Source organism: Thunnus thynnus, chromosome 5, assembly GCF_963924715.1.
Source record: "Thunnus thynnus chromosome 5, fThuThy2.1, whole genome shotgun sequence".
Classification (NCBI taxonomy): Eukaryota; Metazoa; Chordata; class Actinopteri; order Scombriformes; family Scombridae; genus Thunnus; species Thunnus thynnus.
In genome coordinates this window covers 34,060,675-34,083,986 of record NC_089521.1, presented here as the reverse complement: position 1 = coordinate 34,083,986, position 23,312 = coordinate 34,060,675, and the positions used below count along the sequence as shown (strand labels likewise).

Below are 23,312 nucleotides of genomic sequence, written 5' to 3'. Positions count from 1 at the left end.
CAGTGAAAGAGGTTTTCCTCGCTGTAATCATTCCTCCTGTTCATACTGGATATTAAAAGATCCTTCAAATGTGTTTTCAATGGAAGTGATGGAGACCAAAATCCACAGTGTGTCCACACAGTCATTTAAAAGTCTGTGTGAAGCTTCTATTCAGCTTCATCAGTCTGAGTTAGTCATATCAAGTGGATATCTGACACATTTACAGTCTTTTTAGCATCAAATTCCCTCTTTGTGTTTCCTCGGACAGTGTTTCCCTGTTGAGCTGCAGGTGGAAGTATAGTAACAAAAAGAGGAACTTTGACACTAAAAAGACTGTAACGTTGAAAGATATCTACTTGATTTGACTCATTTGGACGCTGAAGCTTCATATTAGCTTCAGATAAACTTTGAAATACATTTTTGCTCAGAAGGAGGACTGTGGATTTTGTCTCCCATCACTTCCATTGAAAAATCGTGAACCCGTCCTATAAGGTTTTGTTGAGATGAAATGAGATGAAAACTGTTGAGTCTTAAATGATGAATATTAGACATCACAACCATGTGCTCGTGTATTATTTCAGGATCCCAAGTCTTTGGCTCAATTTTTTTAAAAATGGACGAGTTTCATGTTTCATTGTGTATCCAGCACAGAGCTCAGGACATGTTTAGCATTTAGCTTAGCACATAATGATAATATTAAAAGATTAGACTATCTTCCTTTTAAACAGATTTAAACTACAATATCACACCAGAAATTGCAAATATCAGAATGTCTGATGACAATCTGTCTCTTATTGTCAATTAACACGCATCAGAAAGTCTCTTATTCCTCCGTTGTTGTTCCAAAAACTATTAAAAACACATCAGTGAGTCACACGGCTGCACTGGGCGACATGTTCCTTCATCACCATGAACACACACACCGTCCTGCTGCCAGAAACACTCGCTAGAACCTCAAATATGGATTCATCCGCCACTGAAAATAGTCCCCAACAAATGCACTATTTCTCCCTGTTTGAGTAACGTTTAGTAAAAACTACAGTGACCAGCTGTTTTTATGACCTTACCTCATTCAGACTCTCTGAAAATGAAACTATATATTTGTGAGGTACTGTACTTATGTACAATTTTGAAGTACTTGTACTTTACTTGAGTATTTCCATTTTATGCTACTTTATACTTCTGGTGAGCCTTATGGAGTATTTCTACATTGCTGTATTTATTTATTATTGTATTTTGGTCTTTTCATGCGATCTGTTGACAGTTGTTGGTGTTTATCTGTTGTTCTGTTATTTGTCTTTAACCTCCAGATGACCACAGCCGGGTGCGACTCTCACCGCAGGCCGACAAAGACGGGAAGACAAGAGATTACATCAACGCGAACTACGTCGACGTAAGGAACTTTGTTTCAACCTGCTTTTTCAGTTTTCATTTCATTCATTTTAAGCTCCATACAAACCCGCAGCCTTCATCTTCACCCTGAGGTTTCGGTCCTGCGTATTGAATCTGTCAAAACACGCAGTCAAAAAAAAGTTTAAAAAAAAAAAAAATTCATTTTTTATTCTCCACGAGGCACTCCATGATTTATGACTTTCTTCCAAACTAAAATCAATGCATATTTCTAAACCTTTTCATGAGACATGCTGTTGTTAGCGGAGACCTGTGTGTCTCTCCGCTATGCTCATTACTGTAGTGAAAGGAAGAGGCGACACACACACAAAAAAACCCTGCGACAGTCACGGCCTCACTGGAGAGCCCACGTACAGGTTACAAAGTTTGTAAAAGCGCGTTGAGGATCTCTCCAGTCCGCACTTTTGTGTGCGTCTCACAGTGTGAAGGCAACTTCACTCTGAAGGTTATTAAACTATTAAAGAGAGTGATTGAATGCTGCCCCTCCACTCAGAACGTGTGACACTTTTCTTTCCCGCGCTGGCCTTAACTAAACCGACTCGTTTTCAGTTCGGCTCTTAACTTTTTGAGTTAAAACTTTATTATCCTTGATGAGTTTGATTTGATTTGTCGGTTTATTCTCAAATGTGATAGCCGTTATAGCAGAGTCTCTCAATCTTTTCTGGCCCGTGACCTTGTGATTGTGATGAATAAGAGTCGTCAGATTGTAAATTTGACAGCGGTGCACTTCAGTATTTTATTTTTTTTTAAGAGCAGAGAGCTACAAGTGGACTCTGTAGAAAATAGTGTATTTTGAACACTGCTCAAACGTCGGCTAAGATTTTTTATTTTTTTTTACACAAAAGAAGTGAATCAAACAAACCTGCATATGTGAAACGTTGATGGTCTGTTGTGTACAGTATAATGAGGTTTGAGGGAAACAGACGTCTTTTAAATCAGTCTTTTAGATGATTCTTCTGTTGTAGTTCCTCACGGCTTTGTGCACGTCACACTTAATACTTCATACTGCTGATGTGAAGTTTGAAAGACAGACAGGTGTAGGATTGTAAAAGACAAAGAACTATGAACCTTCACAGGTGGGAAGCAGAACAGTATGATGAATACAGTCTCTTCAAATGTTGTGAAGTAAACGGTTCATTTTTATAGGATTCTCAGGCCGCCGATCAGACAGGAGGCTTTTTAGCAGGCTGGAGCAGTTTTTTGTAATTGTGTTGCTGAGCACCTGGCGTTTTAGTAAGAGCGCTCTGAGTTGCAAAAACTTCAACTCGGAGCAAGAAAGCGCTGAATGTTATTTGTGGTTTTTTTCGCCATTGTCCAATCGCATGACTTGAGAGACAAGTAAAACACCTTTTGTGCCCCTTTAACAAGACTGCTGCTACAGAAATGAGAAGTTTTTAACTGACGCAGCCTCTCTGTGTTTCTTCAGGATTTTAAGAAGACCAGGTCGTACATCGCCGCTCAGGGTCCTCTGAGGTCGAGCACCGAGGACTTCTGGAGGATGATTTGGGAGCAAAATGTCAGCGTCATCGTCATGATCACCAACCTGGTGGAGAAAGGACGAGTTAGTGACCACAACTCTGATTCAGTCATACAACTTATGTTTATGTTTGTGAAGCAGAATGGATCCTGTTGTCCGAAAGCATTTTAAGACTAAGATGATGATAAAATCCATCGTACAAACCTTCTGAAACTTAAAGGACGGGTTCACAATTTTTCACATCTTAAACCAACAGTCAGGAGCCCAAATGAACATTAAAGCTGTTTTTCTTGCTGTAATCATTCCTCCTGTTCATACTGACCATTAGAAGATCCCTTCATAATGACCTTACAATGGAAGTGATGGAGGACAAAATCCACAGTCCTCCTTCTGTGCAAAAATGTATTAAAAGTTTATCTGAAGCTAATATGAAGCTTCAGCATCCAAATGAGTCAAATCAAGTAGATATCTTTCAACTTTACAGTCTTTTTAGTGCCAAAGTTCCTCTTTTTGTTACTATACTTCCACCTGCAGCTCAACAGGGAAACACTGTCCGAGGAAACACAAAGAGGGAATTTGATGCTAAAAAGACTGTAAATGTGTCAGATATCCACTTGATGTGACTAACTCAGACTGATGAAGCTGAATAGAAGCTTCACACAGACTTTTAAATGACTGTGTGGACACACTGTGGATTTTGGCCTCCATCACTTCCATTGAAAGCACATTTGAAGGATCTTTAATATCCAGTATGAACAGGAGGAATGATTACAGCGAGGAAAACCTCTTTCACTGTTACTATGGACACCTGCCTGCTGGTTTAACTTGAAAAATTGTGAACCTGAACTTTAACAAGAGGCTGAGAGCATCTTAAGAAGCTTCAGGAGGAATCAAAAACAATGTTTTTATTGTTTTTGTTCATTTTTAAGTCTATAATTTTACTATGAACATTGATGTTCTTTCCTAAGTGACATTTAATATAAAATAAGTGATTTTTGTGTAAATTAGAAAATAAAACTAAAATAACAGACACAAATTAATTCAACAAATGAACTCAAAATTCATTTGATTTTGAGACACTTTGACATCAACTTAACTAATAACGTTGTGAATTAATATTTTACCCTCATACTCCCAATCCAGATTAAATAATCTTTTAGTCCTTCTACACAAAACTAAACTTGTCACTTTCCTAAACTTGAAAGTAAAAACACAGAATGTGATTTTCACATTTTACAAATTTGAATTATATTTTTGTTTTTATACAATAAAGACAAATATCTGATTTGCATTTTCATCATATTTCATTTTATTCATTTCTCAGACGTGTATGTGCCGTGTTTAACTGTCTCCTCAGAGGAAGTGTGATCAGTACTGGCCCGCGGAGGTTCAGGAGGAGTACGGCGGCTTCCTGGTGACGATGAAGAGCAGCAGAGTGCTCGCCTACTACACCCAGAGGACCTTCACTGTCAGGAACACCCACGCTAAAAAGGTCAGACAAACCAGCCAATCAGATCACAGAGTGATTGTAGTAGTCTCTAACATATCGTCATTGTACTCGTCTCGTCTCTCATATAAATACTGTTCTAGAGGTATGAATACTGTTATATGTGAGCAAATGTAAATCTACAGGTCTGTTTCTGTTTATTATTATCATTTATTATTGTCTCGTCCTCCGCAGGGCTCTCAGAAGGTGAACAGCAACGAGCGGACGGTGACACAGTACCATTACACCCAGTGGCCCGACATGGGCGTCCCGGAGTTCGCTCTGCCGCTGCTCAGCTTCGTCCGCAAGTCCTCCAGAGCCAGGACGGACGACATGGGGCCGGTGGTGGTGCACTGCAGGTAATATCTGATGAAACTAACCCAGGAGGGGCTATGGAGAAAAAAATAACTAATTCATGATCTTGATTTAGTTCATTTGTGCTCTTAATTTAATAATTGTTGCTCTTGATTTAACATAATTCAACCTCATGCCATTCTCTCTGTGTACACCCTCACTGTGGATCACTTGGATTTAATAAGGTTTAGTTTTAATCTAAGATATGTGGATATATTTTAAGCACAACACTGTGGTATCTCTGAGATGCCTTTTAATACAACTGACTTTTTCACCTCAAACACTTATGTTCCTGCTGATGTCGTCCAGTTCATAAAAACTCAGCTTAAAGGTTGAGGACATGGATGTATTTTATTATATATTGTATGTTATGTATCATATTCTTGTAGTACATCCAATCTACAGTACATCTCGTAGTACAAATGAGTTTTTTCCCCTCTGTGGCCCCTCTCAGGCTCCGTACTTTCGTTTCCATCCTCATGTCAGTTAATTCCTGACTTAATCGTCTCGTTCTCTCTTGCCGCTGTGCAGCGCTGGCGTCGGCCGGACAGGCACGTACATCGTCCTGGACAGCATGCTGAAGCAGATGAGAGAGGAAAGCACCATCAACATCACAGGCTTCCTGAAACACATCCGCACACAGAGGAACTACCTGGTTCAGACAGAGGTCAGAGGTCACACACATCTGCACAACGTTTCAACAGGCCATGAATTTGAAGATGTTTGTAAGAATTTAGCTAGTTTAAAACTGGACTATTTATTGCTAAAAAGACATCTAACCATGTGTCAAAATGTAATAATTTCATTGTTTTTAAATGTTTTTAGCTAGCTAGCACGTTGGCATGCTGACATTAGCATTTAGCTCAAAGCACCGTTGTCTTTAAGTACAACCTCACAGAGCAGCTAGCATGACTGTAGCAGTTTACACAAAATATAATTATTTAAATGTAAAAACAACTGTTATATGTAATCCAGACACATAGAAAAAACCTTTCAATCAAATTTAGTTTAAACGGGATTCACAGAAGTGTTTTGACCTGCAAATCAACCGAAGAGTGCTTACTGGCAATAAACAAACTTTTAAGGCAACATGACTACAGGAAGACAATGTTAGGTCCTCAAAATATAGATTCTCCTTGGAGAACTATATCCTTGGTCTTATCCTGCTCACAAATCATTTGGTCAGTCTTTATAGTGTTGGAAACATTTACTCAAGTTCTGAACTTAAGTACAGTTTTGAGGTACTTGTACTTTACTTGAGTATTTCCATGTGATGCTACTTTATACTTCCACTCCACTACATTTCAGAGGGAAATATTGTACTTTACACTCCACTACATTTATTTGACAGCTTTAGTTACTTTTCAGATGAAGATTTGACACAATGGATAATATAACAAGCTTTATATAACAAGCAAGGTTGGGAACCACTGGACTAAACTAGCTAACTGTATATAAAGTAGTGTAAACTAGCTCCACCTCCAGCAGCTACAACAGTAACATGCTGCTCTAACACTGATGCTTCACTATTAATAATCTAATGATGTCATATATAATAATATATCAGTCAGAGGGACCAAACCACTACTTTTACTGCAATACTTTAACTACATCAAGCTCATAATACTTATGTATTTTTACTGCAATACTTTAACTACATCAAGCTCATAATACTTATGTACTTTTACTGTAGTAGGATTTTTCATGCAGGACTTTTACTTGTAATGGAGTATTTTTACATTGTTGTATTGATACTTTTACTTAAGTAAAGGATCTGAATACTTCTTGTGAACAGTAGTTTTTCTATCAAAAGAAGATTTAGACGTTTTCTTTCCCTGTAACAAACCTCAGCCGGACTGAGATTGAATAAAGTTTTAATCACTGTCTGTGCTATCTCTCTCTCTCTCTACAGGAACAGTATGTTTTCATCCATGATGCCTTGGTGGAAGCCATCTTGTGCGGAGAGACGGAGGTGACAGCGGCTCAGCTGCACAGGTTCGTGGATGAGCTGCTGACCCCGGGGCCAGCTGGGAGGACGCGCCTGGAAAAACAGTTCAAGGTGAGCAGCTCATCAAACAGTGGAAAAACACAATTACAATACTCTCTGTTGTACTATGAAAAAAATATTTATTTTATACATTATTATATAACATTTTTCCAAAAACATTTTGCTTAATATCAACTTGACAAAGTTGGTGTTAAACGCCATTTTTTTCAGGTTCTGTCCTCCGTTGTTTTTGTTGCTGTGTGACTTCTAAACCTCAACCAGCTGACTGCTGGTCACACCGACAGGACACGACTATGTCAAAACCCAGTATATGGCTGGACTGTGTGTGGTCAATGTGTTACTGGGATAGTCAGTGGTCGTGTCTATAATATGAATTCCTGGATATTAAATGTTCAGCTGCAATTTTCTGTAGTGGTCCCAGTAATATTTGTTGTTAAAGTGTACTGAAGTAGCATATCATTTGATTAGAAACTTATTTTAATTATAATTATATCTGTTATAATTATCTGTTAACTCCCCCTGCTCTTGTATCTGTTTATCTGTTGATGTCTGTAAACATATGGTCTCATCCTAGAATGCTAATCCTACGTAAACATATAGATAAACAGTCCATCAGTTGTGTGACTTAATACCTGTGCTGTGACATCTTTCAGAGCACACAAACCTGTCACCTGTCCAGCATGGTGCTGTTAAACTGGAAACACTGCAGCTACAGCTTATTTTTATACCTTCTATGAGCTACACACAGCACGGCACAGCTATGCTAACTAGCTGCTAGCCGCCGTGCAGGCTGATAAAATGGATCTGTCGCGTCTCTTTGTATCCGTGGGTTGGTGCTCCTGTCGGTGTCGGAGCCTCCATGTGAGACGCATCGGTCGGTAAATGTGCGCTTTTAAAACTTATTTCAAAAAAAGTACAAAGATTTTTGTAGCTTCTTGATGGCTTTACATTCCCAGGTCCTGACTAAATATGTTGATTTTCTTAAAGGTATACTATGCAGGATTTTCCCTAAAAAAACAATGTATAGACTCATACAAAAGTTTCAATCATCACTTATGACCCACTAGAAGTGTGTAGCGGTTTATGTACCTGCAGAGACTCTGACCTCTGCCTGTATTTTCTCATTATTTTACTGTGTTCGGGATTTTTCTGGGCGTCAACCTTTGGGCAGTGGGTGTGTAGCCTCCAGCCAATCACAGCACAGGGTGTGAGGTCGGGACTCGTAGCGTAGCGACCAGGTTACATCACTGTCTCCGTCTCTCTCCTCTGCTCTGCTCTGCTCTCTGTCTCTGCGTCATGGATGTATAAAGAGCAGCAGGTCTGTGTGTCTGTTGACGGAGGACACACGCAGAGCAGAGAGGCCACAGTGGACAGAACGAAGCTCTGCATTCACATAAAATCCGGCAATGTGGCGCCTTCCCGCAGGGTTGTTTGGAGGTCTGGCCGTGTTTATTTGTGCTTTAGAACGTAACTGCCGTGAAACAATCAGAAAATAATGAGTGTTTTTTATCTGCAAGTAAGTAAGTGTGCAGGCCTTCCTACTTTTTTTATGAAACATTGGGAACGAGACATGAATTTGTAGGTTCAAGGAAACACACATAACTAAAATCTTCACTGAATAATATAAAAATATAAAAATTAGGGAACTCAATAAGACACAAAAAGCTGAACAATGTCGATTAAATTCAGTAGTTTATATTAAGAGCTGATTCTTCAGTCACTAACAGATGTTTGGTGTTTTTCCACAGCTGGTTTGTCACTCCGGAGTGAAGCATTGCGACTACTCTGCAGCACTGCAGGACTGCAACCGCAGCAAGAACAGAAACTGCTCCGTAATACCCGGTGAGTTGTTCATCTCATCCTCTGTGCTGTGATCGGACAGTTAATTGTTTCTCATTTTGGCACAAACAATGTGTTTCCATCTCTAAAAACAAAAAGCTCCCCTCCACCTCCTCATGAACACTAATGACAGTTCTTTGTATTTAACACGGACAGCTCTATGCTGCTCCCAATTAAAATACATCTCTTCACTTTATTATTATTTATTTAATGTGACATGGAACATTTATCTCATAATGAAAAACCATTCATTCCATTTTTAAAGACAAGCAGATAAATAATTGTCCTTTTCATTTCATTATGATACAGTAAATGTGTCATAAATATAAAATGGAAAAAGATTTTTTTGTATAGTAAATAAGTGTAAGTGCATTTTCAGTCTTCCATGCCTTTAGAGAAACAGGTGTGTAACTAACTCCACAACCTCAGATTTTTTTTCATATACAAAAACTTGCAGTCTTACGCCCTGACCGACGCTGACATCACTTATCAGATTTCATGCTGCTTCCTGATGTGTAAAATTAGTATCATGTTGGAGGTTTCATTTGAAGCTTCAGCTAAAGTTTGCTGAGTCGAAGACAGTGAAAACGCTGCACAATTTTTGAGATCTTTTGTTTCCTACTTTTCTTTGCAGTTGAGAGGTCACGAGTGCGTCTGTCTACGACAGCGGGGGAAACATCAGACTACATTAACGCATCGTACATCACAGTAAGAAACACGCCTACTCTGTTCAGTGTTAAATCCGATCCAGAGTCAGATGACAAGATGGATATGAGTCTCATCTGACTCTTCCCTGAAAAACTGCACTGCTCTTTAATCAATCTCCACACTTGTGTATCTGTAATATTTGTTCCTTATTGTGGCTGCACTTGAGTGATATTGCATGACACCAATATTTTGTAATCAGATGAAGAGTTTAGTTTTCAGCTAGGGCTGCAAATAACAATTCTTTTCATTATCGATGAGTTGTGTAGTCTATAAAATGGTGAAAAAAAAAATGTTGATCAGTGTTTCCCAAAGCTGAAGATGACGTCCTCAAATGTTTTGTTTTGTCCACAACCCAAAGATATTCAGTTCACTGTCATAGAGGACTAAAGAAACCAGAAAATATTCACATTTGAGAAGCTTGAATCAGAGAATCTGGACTTTTTTTTTTCTTAAAAAATGACTCCAAACGATCATCAAAATAGTTGGCAGTTAATTAGTTGTTTTCAACCCTTACACCATGTGCAAATTAAAAAAAAAATCCTACAAATCCCACAAGGATATGATGATGTCTAAGCCATGATTTTTGTTCCTGCAGGGTTACAGGCAGAGAAGTGAGTTCATCTTGACCCAGAATCCTTTGCCTGACACCATAAAGGACTTCTGGAGGATGATATGGGACCACAACGCCCAGGTCATCGTGTCGCTGCCGGGGACACCAGCCAACGGGGTGAGGAACTGTTTGGTTTTTTTTTAATTCAAATAATATAATTGACAGAATTTGGTGTGATTAACAAAGACTCACACTTGTATCTACCTGTATATTCAAATTTGCTGTTTTATTTGTCATCTATGTGCAAGAACAAGAAATACACTCATTGTTATTTCTGAGAGTGAGATGTTCAGATGGATATCAAGACTTAGATTGGTTAGTCTAGTGTACAATAACAACATTAACCTTAAAGATCCCTCCAGATATGTTTTAGGACATATAAAAACCCTCTGTTTGGAATAATAAAATGTGTTTTTTCCACAACGAAATGTTCAGTTACCTCGTTAAAAATACTTAAAATAGTATCTTCTCGTTCTGCCTCATTAAAAATCCAAAATCTATGAATATTCAAATATGTTTAATACCAAAAGTTTGACTGCTGGACACCAGATGTTTCCTCCTTCACTATAAAGTTCAGTCTCAGTGTTTGTGCTCCGGAGGCTTCAAGTTTCCACATCACACTTGTGTAAGTTGAATACTGGACCACGATTGGTTCCAAACTAGTTGTGATGTCACAAATCAAGCTCATAGATATGCCCCATGACTCAGATTTAAGAGGAATGTTCCTTCTTCAGCAGATGAATGTGAAAACAACCTTCTAGTAGTTCTAGCAGCTAAATTAAAAAATACACCTACTAACACTTCTAAAGTTGACTAATTAACATGCTGTATCTCATTAGTTTAATCTGTAGAAAAATGATGTGTGGTTTTAGTGGTATTATTCTAGTATTTATACTAAAATACTAAAATGAGTACAAGTATTTCCCAGAATATTGAAGTATTTGTTAAAATTCACAGAAATGTGTTACATCTGTGCACTCAGAATAATACTAATAATAATAATACTAGTGTCAGTGTTAACATTATAAGTATGGATAGTGTTGGGAGGATCAGACTGCGATGTAACCGTCAGCTGACTTCCTGTGTTGTTAGACGGAGGAAGAGGCGGAGCTGTGTGTCTTTTGGCCCCGCAAAGGGCAGCCAATCAGCTACGAGATGTTCACCGTCACTCAGAGGAGCGAGAATCACATCTGTCTGTCCAACGAGGACATGCTGGTGGTCCAGGAATACGTACTGGAAGCTACACAGGTAAGTGCGACCTAGAACATGACGACTTCTCTTAGAACGCAAAATCATAAAAACAGGTGATGATACATTAAAGGGTAAGTTCACCCAAAATCATAAAAAAACAAAATATATTCACTTTTTTCTGTCTAGAGGTCGTTCCATAGTTTTGAGATCTGTCTCTGAGGTTCCTGTCTCCACCGCATGACAATATGTTTAATTTTATGATGCTTACAGAATTTTAAAAAATAGCATTTAAAACATAAAACAACTATATCTCTGTTCAGAACAAAGTGTCCCTGTTACTCTGGACAATAAACAGAACACAATGGAAACTATTTCTTAGTAGGAAGTAGTTCTGTACAAATCATTCAGAGTAACAGGAAGACTGTTTCTGGAGAGAGATGTTTGCTGTTAAACATTTGAAATGGTTTCTATGTTGTGAGCAACAACAACTTAATCACATTTATCTTCACTCACCCAGCTGAGAGAGGGTCTGTGATTAATGTACACGGTAAATAATAAATGTAACTAGCAAATGTTAAATGTTCTAATGTTCTCATTGTTGCTCATGAGAGTATAAACCCTTTTGGATTTTATTGATCCCATAACTGTATCTCCACCACTGATGAGGGTACAGAATGTTATGTCACACTGTCCTTCGCTGACAGAGGTGTATAAGTTTAAACCCACTTTTTGGACACTGAAACCAGCTCATAAATCCCAAACAGCAGCAGCAGTTCTGTTACGAGGTGGCAACACTAGTCACATCATATGGAAGTTACCAAAATTATCAACATGGGGGAATTGTTGGGTCTCTGTAAATTAAAGAGTACGGTCTTGACCTGCTCTATGTGAAAACTGCCCTGAGATGACTTTTATTGTGATTTGGCGCTATATAAATAAAAATTGATTGAATTTATAAATTAAAAAAGAGATATCTTTGTTTTAAGGGGGTTGTAGGAGCCATTTATGTTGATTGTTGGCATATCATCTGTTTAGTTATAACTTGCAGTATTATTTTGGACACTGGGTGGCGGTCATGAGATGCACAGGGTTGTATATTTAGGGGCATAGGTGACAGGAAACGGAAGGCACAGGCAGGTGGAGCACATACAGTTCTTACCAGATCGGGAACAGACGCACACTACAGCTGGCAGGATAGAAACCCGGTATGTTCATGACATGTACAAAGACTTCAATAAAACAACAAACTAAACGGCAGCCAACGGACTGGAAAATCTGTTCTTGAATCTGCGTAAGATCACTCCTAACTTAACCTACCTGTGTAGTAATGGTAAACTGGAAAAACAGGAAAAGAAAGGACATCAAAAAATGAAAATTGCCATTACACCTAAGTAAGAACTTGCTCTTCGAGTGAAATTGGAGCTCGTGATTCATTCAGACGGACTGAGCATTGTCTCGCGGAACAACAAAGAGGACGCCGCCATTACCAAACCAGGTGGACATCTTCGTCACCTGCGCTTACCTGACGGTGATTGAAAACCGCAAACTGAGTGAGTACATGCAAGCATTAAGCTTTATTGGAGAAGCTATATGCAAAGCCGTATTGGAAGACGGCTATTATAATGGAGTTGGTGGACTGAAGACTGAAAGCTACGATCGCACATCGATCAGCTGTTTGAAACATTGTGCCGGCAGCATACGGCTTTCGTCAACAAGTCTTAAAGAGACAGTGAACAAATATGTCTGTTGTTAAGTCTGATGCTCAGTCACAAGATGACGATGTTGAAAAGGAAAAAAGAGTTATCAAACACACTGCCAAAGGCTTGGAATTGTTCATTGCAAATTGTCAAAAGACACGAAACAGGAAATGTAAACAAGCTAACAAGTTGATGGAAATGCTGAAAGAGCTCATGAAATTAAAGGAAAATGCAAGAAAAGTACAATCTAATTTGTTTCAATTAATCAAGCTCTGTGATGAAGCCAAGGAAAACCATGAATCACTGGTGAATTTACCACTGCCTGAAGATGAACTTGAAAAGCAAAATCAGTGGTTTCAACGAAAAATGGGAATCTTTAAAGGGTGTATACAAAATGTAAAGGTGTGGTTACCTGAGGCTGGACAGCAAATTGCACACTCCATTGCTGAAAGTGTCATACTACAAAGTGTAGTAAATTCAGATGACATTGGACCTGATGACAGCGTTTCAAATGCCTCAAAACCTAAATCAAAGCACAAATCCAGTTCTTCATCACGTGCATCTTCAACATCCTCTGCTCGCATTAAAGCTCAGGCAGAAAAGGCTGCTCTCATGGAACGTGTTGCTGCCCTGAAGAAAAAACATGAGCTTGAGGCACAAGAAGAACAATTGAAAAGAAAGAAAGAGCAACTGGAACTAGAAACTGAACTGGCAGCAACCAATGCAAAAATCAACATACTTGAGGCCTTGGGATCAAGAAGCAGCTCTAGAGTTTCTGATGGGATGAACTCTTATTTGAGAAAAGGAACTGCTCAAAATGAAACATCAGCTAAATTAAATCCACACGCAAATGAATATTTACCAGATCAAGTGCAGCAAAGACAGAATGTGTTGATTGAAACTAACTCTTCTTCCCAGCAACAGGTTGTTAGACCAAAAGAAACAGCTCACGGACCATCTGTTCGACCTCATGATACAACCCATCTAATACAATATTCTCCTCAAAGGCAAAATGTACAGAGTCGTATGCAGGGGCATGTTTTCACTACACCCCCTGTATTGAATGATGGCAATCAAGGTGATATGTGTAACCTAATACAGAGGCAAAATGACATCACTGCCCTCCTGGCTCAACAAAGTCTCTCTTCTACTTTACCACCAAGAGTCATTCCTGTTTATGATGGTGATCCTTTACAGTACGAAGTTTTCCGCAGGGCATTTGAGAGAGGAGTGGAAAAAAAGTGTGATGACTACAGTGACTGCTTGCATTTCCTAGAGCAATATACAAGAGGGCATCCAAAAGACTTAGTCCGCAGCTGTCAACATCTGCCCCCCGCCCAGGGCTATCAAAGAGCAAAAGATCTTCTCAAAGAACATTTTGGTAATGAACATAAGATTGCCACTGCATATATGGACAAAGCATTTGCCTGGTCAGTGATCAAATCAGAGGATGTGGAAGCATTGCAAGCATTCTCACTGTTCCTTAGAGGTTGTTGCACTGCAATGGAACATCTCACCTATATGGAGGAAATGAATGTTGCTTCCAGTATGAAGACCATCCTTCTGAAACTGCCTTACAGGCTCAGAGACAAGTGGAGAAGTAGAGCATGTCAGTTACAGGAGCAGCGTGGACACCGAGCTAGATTTCCTGACCTGGTAGACTTCATAGAGAGACAAGTGAAGATACTATCAGATCCACTTTTTGGAAATATTCAGGATGCTAAGCCAGCTGCAACTGTCAAAGGCTCTACTAAAACAAGAGAAAAGTCAAGACCTAGAGGAAGCAGTTTTGCAACAGCTGTAACACCGGTAAAAACATCTGTACAAGAAAATTTGACAACAAATGGAATGAAAGGAAATGTATCTACTACCAATTCTCAAAGTTCTTGTTTGTTCTGCAACAAGAGTGGTCACACATTGGGGCGGTGTCCACAGATCAGGAAGAAGATGCACAGAGAAAAAATGGACTTCTTAAAGGAGAAGGGAGTCTGTTTTGGATGTTTAAAAATAGGACACATGAGCAAAGACTGCAAGAGTTGTTTGACTTGTGATGTGTGCAACCAAAATCATCCTGAAATACTTCACATTGAACAAAAGGACAAAGGAAAAAAAACAGAACATGCAGAACAGAGTGAAAAAGCAACTGGGAGTAATGCTGTTCTCTCACCTCATACATGTGGGCATATTGGGGCCGGTGATGAAAACTGTACCTTTTCCATTGTACCAGTACAAGTAAAGAGCCAAAAGGGGGACACAGTGTTGCAAACATATGCATTTTTGGATCATGGAAGTACATCTACCTTTTGCACAGAAAGCTTGATGAGAAGGCTGAACATAACAGGGCAAAGGACCAATATTCTTTTACGTACCATGAACCAAGTGAAGCCTGTGACCAGTCATCATATCTCAGGTTTGGAAATATCTAGTCTGGACAAAGACTATTTCATTCAAATATCTGATGTGTTCACACATAAAACCATGCCTGTTTCCCAGCTCAACATTCCCAGACAAGAAGATCTGACACAATGGCCTTACTTGAAGGATATCAAGATTCATGAAATAGACTCTGGCATTGACCTACTCATCGGGACAAATGCTTCAAAGGTATTGGAACCTTGGGAGCTGGTCAACAGCCAAGGGGATGGACCATATGCTGTGAGGACCCTACTGGGGTGGGTCATCTATGGTCCCCTGAGAGGAGACAAAAGCATAAGGGATGAAAATGGCTGCCCTGCTGCTGCTGTCAATCGAATATCCATTGTAAACTTGGAGGAGCTACTGGTCAAACAGTACAATCATGACTTCAGTGAAGGAACCAGCAAGGAAACAGAGGAAATGTCTAGGGAAGATATAAAATTCTTGGACATTGTGAATCGCTCAGCAAAAGTGACAGATGGACACTACTGCCTAGACTTACCTTTCACACAAGAAAAGCCCAGCATGCCAAATAACCGTTGCATTGCAGTGCAGCGCATCCAGAGCCTGAAACGCAAGTTTGCCAAGAATAAGAAATTTCATGATGAATATACATCTTTCCTCACAGAAATGATTGTCAATGGTTATGCTGAAGTGGTACCAGTCGACCAGCTGAATCGAAGCGATGGAGAACTCTGGTACATCCCACATCACGGAGTGTATCACTCAAAGAAAGGAACCTTAAGGGTAGTGTTTGACTGTGGTGCAGTCTTTAAAGGAACATCACTTAACTGCCAATTGCTGCAGGGTCCAGACCTTACCAACTCACTCATTGGAGTTCTCATCAGATTCAGACAAGAGCCGGTTGCTTTGATGGCTGACATTAAAGCAATGTTTCATCAAGTCAGAGTATCAGAAAAGCATGTTGACTATCTGCGATTCCTGTGGTGGCCCGATGGTGATGTGCAACAAGATCTTGTTGAATACCGGATGAAAGTACATCTCTTTGGAGCCGTGTTGTCACCAAGTTGTGCAAACTTTGCATTGAGGAAGACTGCTGATGACAACAAAGGTCACTTTCCATCAGAGGTAACAAACACAATACGGAACAACTTCTATGCAGATGATTGTTTGAAATCCCTGCCTTCGGAACAGGAAGCAGTTCAAATGGTAAGAGACCTGACTGCTCTCTGCAAAATGGGAGGATTCATGCTGTCAAAGTGGATCAGCAACAGCCGTGCTGTATTGGCATCCATTCCCCAAGAAAACCGAACCAAAGAGACTAAGGAGTTGGACTTGGACAAAGACAATCTGCCAATGGAAAGAGCCCTGGGATTGCACTGGTGTGTTGAAACAGACGTCTTCAAGTTCAAAATTGCTGCACAGGAACGACCATACACCAGACGTGGCATCTTGTCCGTAGTCGGCTCTATATACGATCCTTTAGGATTTGTAGCACCATTTACTCTGCCAGCCAAACTGATTATGCAGGAGCTCTGTAAGAAAAAACTTGGATGGGATGAAAACATACCCCAAACCTTCTTGCATCGGTGGACAGGATGGCTAGCAGACCTTAACAAGATGGCAGAGTTTAAAGTAAACCGGTGCATGAAGCCCACAAGCTTTGGTCAAATCAGATTTGCACAGCTACACCACTTTTCAGACGCCAGTGAAAGTGGCTATGGTACTGCCTCATATATAAGACTGGAAAACTATAACAGAGAAGCGCATGTTGCATTCATAATAGGAAAATCCAGAGTGGCACCATTGAAACAAATAACGATTCCCCGAATGGAGCTCACAGCTGCAGTCCTAGCTGTCAAAGTTGACACAATGCTGCGAAAGGAATTACAGCTTCAATTGGACAAATCCATCTTCTGGACCGATAGCACAACGGTGCTTAAATACATCAACAACGAAACCAAGCGTTTCCAAACATTTGTAGCAAACAGGACCTCTTTTATAAGGGATGCTACTGATGTATCACAATGGAGATATGTTAACACAAAGGAAAATCCTGCAGATGAAGCCTCTAGAGGACTAACAGCAGACCGCTTCTTGAGCTGCAAAAGATGGATCCAGGGACCAGATTTTCTCTGTAAGCCAGACAGAGAATGGCCAAAACCTCACTTGGAATCTGCAATCTCTGCTAATGATCCAATGGATCTGGAAGCACTCACACCAAACCATCTTCTTCTGTTGAAGTCTAAGCCAATACTACCACCTGGACTCTTTGTAAAAGAAGACTTGTACATCAAACGCAGATGGAGACAAGTGCAATACATGGCAGATCTCTTTTGGAAACGGTGGACACAGGAATACTTACCTCTTATCCAAGAACGACAACGGTGGTCAAAGGTAAAAAGAAGCTTTGCTCCAGGTGACATTGTCGTGGTGGTTGATTCTACTGCACCACGAGGCTCATGGCTAATGGGCAGAATACTGGAAACTAAACCAGATGCACAAGGACTTGTGCGCACAGTTCGACTTCAGACGAAGAGCAGCATCTTGGAAAGACCAATAACAAAGATATGTCTGCTCCAAGAAGCCGAGACCTAAACGGCAAGAAAAAAAAAGAAAAGAAAAAAGAAGACTGAAGAATCAGTAAAGAAGATTAATGCCAACACATAGTAGATGCATTTTTTGAAAATTGTATATGTAATGTATAATGGATATGGCACCTTTTTTATTATTTATTGGTAATTGTTTTGTTATATACTTAAAACAATTAGGGGCCGGTATGTAGGAGCCATTTATGTTGATTGTTGGCATATCATCTGTTTAGTTATAACTTGCAGTATTATTTTGGACACTGGGTGGCGGTCATGAGATGCACAGGGTTGTATATTTAGGGGCATAGGTGACAGGAAACGGAAGGCACAGGCAGGTGGAGCACATACAGTTCTTACCAGATCGGGAACAGACGCACACTACAGCTGGCAGGATAGAAACCCGGTATGTTCATGACATGTACAAAGACTTCAATAAAACAACAAACTAAACGGCAGCCAACGGACTGGAAAATCTGTTCTTGAATCTGCGTAAGATCACTCCTAACTTAACCTACCTGTGTAGTAATGGTAAACTGGAAAAACAGGAAAAGAAAGGACATCAAAAAATGAAAATTGCCATTACAGGGGTCATGGGTCAATGGAAAACTCACTCTTATGTATTGTTGTCACTGACGTCTGCTCTTCCTCCTCTTGTTTCTTCTCAACAGGACGACTTCGTTCTGGAGGTGAAACACTACCGCGCCCCCCGCTGGCCGAACCCAGACAGTCCCATTAGCAACACCTTTGAGCTCCTCAACCTGGTGAAAGAGGAGAGCGCTGCCAAGGAAGGCCCCACTGTGGTCCACGATGAGTACGACCTTCTCTGATGGCAACATTTACCATAGAGCTGTGAAGTATGAGGAGCTGCTGGTTCTGGAATTGTTTTTCCCCCATTCTGTATTATCATTTCAAAATGCTCTCAATCTCCTTGATGTTACTGAACATAGAAACTCAGGACACTCCTGGGTAATGTAACGATTAGACAGGTTTACATTCTGACCACCAGTTTACATTATTTACTAAGAATACTACAATACCCATGAGCCTCAGCTGCCGTTGCTATGGAGAATCGGCAATGGGTGCAAATCAGAGTGTAATGAATTCAAAACGCTTCATCGCTGAAGTTGTAAACAAAGTGATCCAGAAATTGAAAGTAAACTGATTCCCTCTGTAGATTATAAAATCAGCTTTCTCAACATCGTCATTTTTAGCTTCTGCTGTCGTTAGCTGTGCACGTGACTGAATTTTAAGCTCTGTGATTGGCTGTTTCTTGCTGAAATTAACCTTGGGAGTCGTAGTTTACTTCTATCCCGAACACAGTCTTGTACCTTCAACGTTTTACTGAAGAAGCAGATATTTTCTAACACATAATCAACCAATCTGAGTCGTAGAAGTGCTCAAACTGTGAGTAACATAACATTGTCCATGGGAATAATTAATGGGATTTTTATTTCCAGAACCAGGGGTGCCCGAATTAGCTTCTCACACTTCGCAACTCTATTAACATTTAAGATTTTTTTTCTGGTCTGATTCTGGTTCAGAGTGAGAATATTTTACAGTGAACATCTGAACATTTCGGATTTTTTTTTTTTTTTCTTCAGTGTTGGTGGAGTGATAGCGGGAACGTTCTGCGTTCTGTCATCTCTGACTTGCCAGCTGGAGGCAGAAGGTTCAGTCGACGTCTTTCAGGTGGCCAAGCTGACGAACCTCATGAGGCCAGGAATCTTCAGCGACATCGTAAGGCTTTTGGTGTCTCACAATACGCTGATGATGATCTACTGTCTATTACAAAACCTGTGTGATTTACACTTGATAGCATTTATGCTTTAAGGATCATTTCAGTTTATTATAACTTGGGTTTTATTTTCATAGTTGTCCATTAGTTATATCAGTAATAAATGTAAATATATTCACAAAGTTAAAGGGAAACTTCTGTATTTTTCAACCTAGGCCCATCGTTTTGGGTTTAAGTGACTAATGGGGACAAAAATTGTTGAAACTGGTCCAGTATTGAGGGAGAGTGCTTCAGCCAGCAGCCACGAAAAAACGTTTCTTTAGTAGACACGGTGGCAAAACAGAAATGTTGGAAACAAACCTCCAGGTTTGACAAACTCATTTGAAAGAGAAAATGAAAGCAAACCGTAAAATTATTATCTTTGCTTTCATCGTTGTAAACATACATCAGTTTACAGATCCACGTCTTTTTAGTGATATCAGTGTTTCCCAGATCTCAGCTATTAACTTCTACATAACTGACAGAAATGAAGGACAAAACAACAAAAATACAACCCAAGCTGTAATTCAACATCACAGTGTAAATCACAGATACAGTGACAACAATATATGCAGAGATATGCTGGTAAAAATGTTCACAGTATGATTGTGGCAAAAATAGAATGATAAATGGTATTGTCACAGGATTCATTCATCCTGAAATTCTACTGCTTTATATTGACCTTATTTAAACATTACAAATAACTGTGTAATCTGCAAAACTGTGAAATCTGTCTCCAGACATGCATACAATTTAATTGATAACCTGCGTTAAAATGGAGCTTTTCCCCATAATTACAACCAAACTACATAGTTCTTTCCAGTTGAGTTCCTAGGAAATTACAGACCCAAATTAGGGTAGAAATTAAGGGTATTTTAAGTGTGAATATAGTCAATCTCACAGCACAGCTGCTGTCATTAAACTGTATTTTTCTTCATTTTGTCAGATGATGTAGTGATGATATAATAATCTTAATTATTATCTTTGATTTTAACTGCAGCAGAACAGCTTGGCAGTGGCTGCTGGTTAACAGGAAGTATTTATGAACCATGACCAATTTTCACACTATTTTCGACATCTGATAACAGAAACAGAAAAATATGTAAATGAGAAATACAACATAAATTTTGCTGCATTAAAACACATTTTAGATGATCACAGAAAGCAGGAGGAGACTGAACAGAAGTTATCTTGTTTCTTTCAGTCTCTCGTTCTAATAACAAACTAGTTTTTCTGTGTATGTTTTAAGACCAAGTCAGAAGAAGACCGTGTTAATAAAGACAGCAGATTGGAGAAAAGAGCCGGAACATTCGGACATTGCAGGCTTCTTTAACAATCGCTTACCTGTTGTTTTTCAGGAGCAGTACCAGTTTCTGTACAAAGCCATGCTGAGTCTCATCGGGACGCAGGAAGACAAGAAAACCCTCCAGTCCTCCGACAACAACGGTACCATTGTGGTGGGAACCGCCAGCACTGCCGAGAGCCTCGAGTCCCTGGTGTAACCGCCCAAAAAAACCCCACAAAGAACTCCTGTTTAACTTTTACAAATGAGCAACAACAGCATTTCGCCTTTTGTCCTTCCTCCTCAACCACCAACAGAACGTCTCCTGATGCCAGACTCACGCTGCGACAGATTTGATCCTCGTTATTCAGAACTTCCCGTGTTGTCGTTTGAGGTCGGCATGTTCTGAACGAGTTTCTTCTTCGCTGGATCTGGACTCCCTGCGATTTTGTAATGTGTGCCTTTTTGTATTTTTCATCCTGTACTTCTAACTTTGATACAAGCTGTAGACTAACTGTCCAATGTTTTAATGCTGTACTGCCCTGAGACATTTCACTCAACTAACACACTTTTCCTAAACCTTTGTATTTATTGGCACTGAGCCAAATGGGGAAAAAAGGGAAAAAAAAAACTGCATCTTTTTACATCAAATGAAATATTTTGTTAGCTTGTCTTTTATAGAGCTCATGCACTGAACTCCTTTCTGTAAATACCATCACAACAGTAGCAGCAGTGTGCTATTCAAGTCAAATATAAAATAAGGGCCTGGAATAATAAGAATAATAATAATCTAATGTAAATAATATTATAGTAATCACCTCGATGGACCAAATTTCTATTTATACTTTTAGATTTTTATATTTTACCATTTTAGTGCATTACAATGTTATGGTTTCTAATTGCTTAGTTGGAGAACATTAATGCTTTTATATTCTGGATTTTGTAACAGACTAAATGTGATGCATGGGGTACTGACATGTTTGTTTTTAGCTGGACATGAAACACTGCTGGATTATTAGCTAGGGGATTAAATAAGTGAAAGAACACCAAAGAAAGAGCCTGATGGAGAGTTTTCTTACTGTGCACAGAACTACGACATCACTGCAGCTAAAACTTAACTACACACTGAACAACAAAGGATTCATTTGTGTTTTTCTAATGGCAGAGGTTGTTAAAGGCGTCAGTCAGCATTCACACATGGCATTTCACTAACATGTCATCGTCCACTTTTGGCGCTTACGCAAGTTAACTAGTGAGCTCACAAGCTATTAACAAACTAGCACTCGTGAATGGAGTTGGTGAACAAGTATCTCTCTTACTAGTGCAAAGCTTGACAGACTTACTGTGCCTAGTTATGGTTGTTAAGCTGCGTTTGGATACTGACCAAAGCAGGTGACGTAAATCTGTCTTCATCAAGTCTGAATTACCCAGCGGCCACAATGTCTGGGCTTTCTCCACATCATTTGGGTCTACGTAATTTGATTAATCGCAGATTTGTTTGAAATTTGCAGCTCTAAAAAGTACAATATCAACCATGACGGGTCCTCCATGTTGTGGTCCTGGTCTTAAAGAGTCAAAATCTAGTTTTAAGATTTTACTTGTTTTAGTTTAAACTGAGCTCATTTGTTAAGTTGTTTTTTTTATTTTTTTTTATCAAATTGCACACAGAAAACTGACTACAAGGTAGAAATTATTCCACTGTAGGAGTTCTGTAAGGCTGCAAACAAATATTTTCATTATCAATACATCTGACATCATACATACATCTGATAAAATGTCACAAAAATGTGCAAAATGACATGACATTATTCCCAAGGCCCAAGTTAACACATTCAGATGACCTGTTTTGTTTCAATAACAGTCAAAAACCCAAAGGTCTTGAGTTTACTATCATGGAAAACTGGAAACTACAAAATATTCACATTTGAGAAGCTGGTACCAGAAAATATTTGGTATTTTTCCCTAGAAAATTACAAAAGATGTCGCCAATTAATTTTCAGTCCATAGAGTACTCAATCATCTAATCATTTCAGCTCTAGAGTATGTTTAACGGGGGTCAACAGGAGCCACGGGGGCCCGTAGGAGGTTAATCTGGCCAGACTGAAGGTTTTTCAGTTGTCCTCTGGTCATTTTTACTTTTCTAAGTGGTGTATTTAGCCCCTAAAATATTTTTGGGGATAAAAGTTTTCTGGCCGTTGAAGCAACTCCACAAGAGTGATCTAACATTGGCTGAGAAAGCAGGTTACATTTACATTTTATGCCTTAAACTGAAGTGTTTATCCAAAGTGACTTACAGCTGCAGAGTGAGTCTCAGTTCCTCGATCACAAGCCTCACAGGAAGGAGGTCGAAGGTCAGAGGACACAACATCCAGACAAAGACAACACATCTGTGAGCCTGACCAGAGAGAGGTGAAACAGAAAGAGAAAATAAAGACGCAGTCTAATAAAAAATGAGTCCTGTCCGACCTGTGGATTATATATTTTCGCTTTATGGAATCATGCTTTAATCCCTGAACTGAACTGGTTATTC

The 23,312-nt window shown here is 39.5% G+C and overlaps 1 protein-coding gene and 1 long non-coding RNA gene across 5 annotated transcripts in view; one reads left to right on the top strand and one right to left on the bottom strand.

The window, feature by feature from the left end:
- Positions 1–21,438, top strand: part of ptprz1a (protein tyrosine phosphatase receptor type Z1a) — a 113,173-nt gene extending 91,735 nt beyond the window's left edge. For all 4 annotated transcript variants that reach the window (XM_067590895.1, XM_067590894.1, XM_067590896.1 and 1 more), the window contains 13 exons: positions 1,290–1,372; positions 2,816–2,950; positions 4,224–4,358; positions 4,548–4,711; positions 5,238–5,373; positions 6,619–6,765; positions 8,463–8,556; positions 9,188–9,261; positions 9,857–9,988; positions 10,964–11,119; positions 18,395–18,537; positions 19,328–19,463; positions 20,859–21,438. In XM_067590895.1, coding sequence (XP_067446996.1) covers positions 1,290–1,372; positions 2,816–2,950; positions 4,224–4,358; positions 4,548–4,711; positions 5,238–5,373; positions 6,619–6,765; positions 8,463–8,556; positions 9,188–9,261; positions 9,857–9,988; positions 10,964–11,119; positions 18,395–18,537; positions 19,328–19,463; positions 20,859–21,002 — 1,679 coding nt within the window. In that variant the 3' untranslated portion in view covers positions 21,003–21,438. The remainder of the gene's footprint in view (positions 1–1,289; positions 1,373–2,815; positions 2,951–4,223; positions 4,359–4,547; positions 4,712–5,237; positions 5,374–6,618; positions 6,766–8,462; positions 8,557–9,187; positions 9,262–9,856; positions 9,989–10,963; positions 11,120–18,394; positions 18,538–19,327; positions 19,464–20,858) is intronic.
- LOC137183687 (uncharacterized) lies at positions 4,801–18,449 on the bottom strand. The gene is made up of 3 exons (XR_010928520.1): positions 18,338–18,449; positions 6,617–6,747; positions 4,801–5,283 (listed from the first exon to the last, which is right to left on the bottom strand). It is a non-coding gene; the product is annotated as an uncharacterized lncRNA (long non-coding RNA).
- Positions 21,439–23,312: the final 1,874 nt, after the last annotated feature.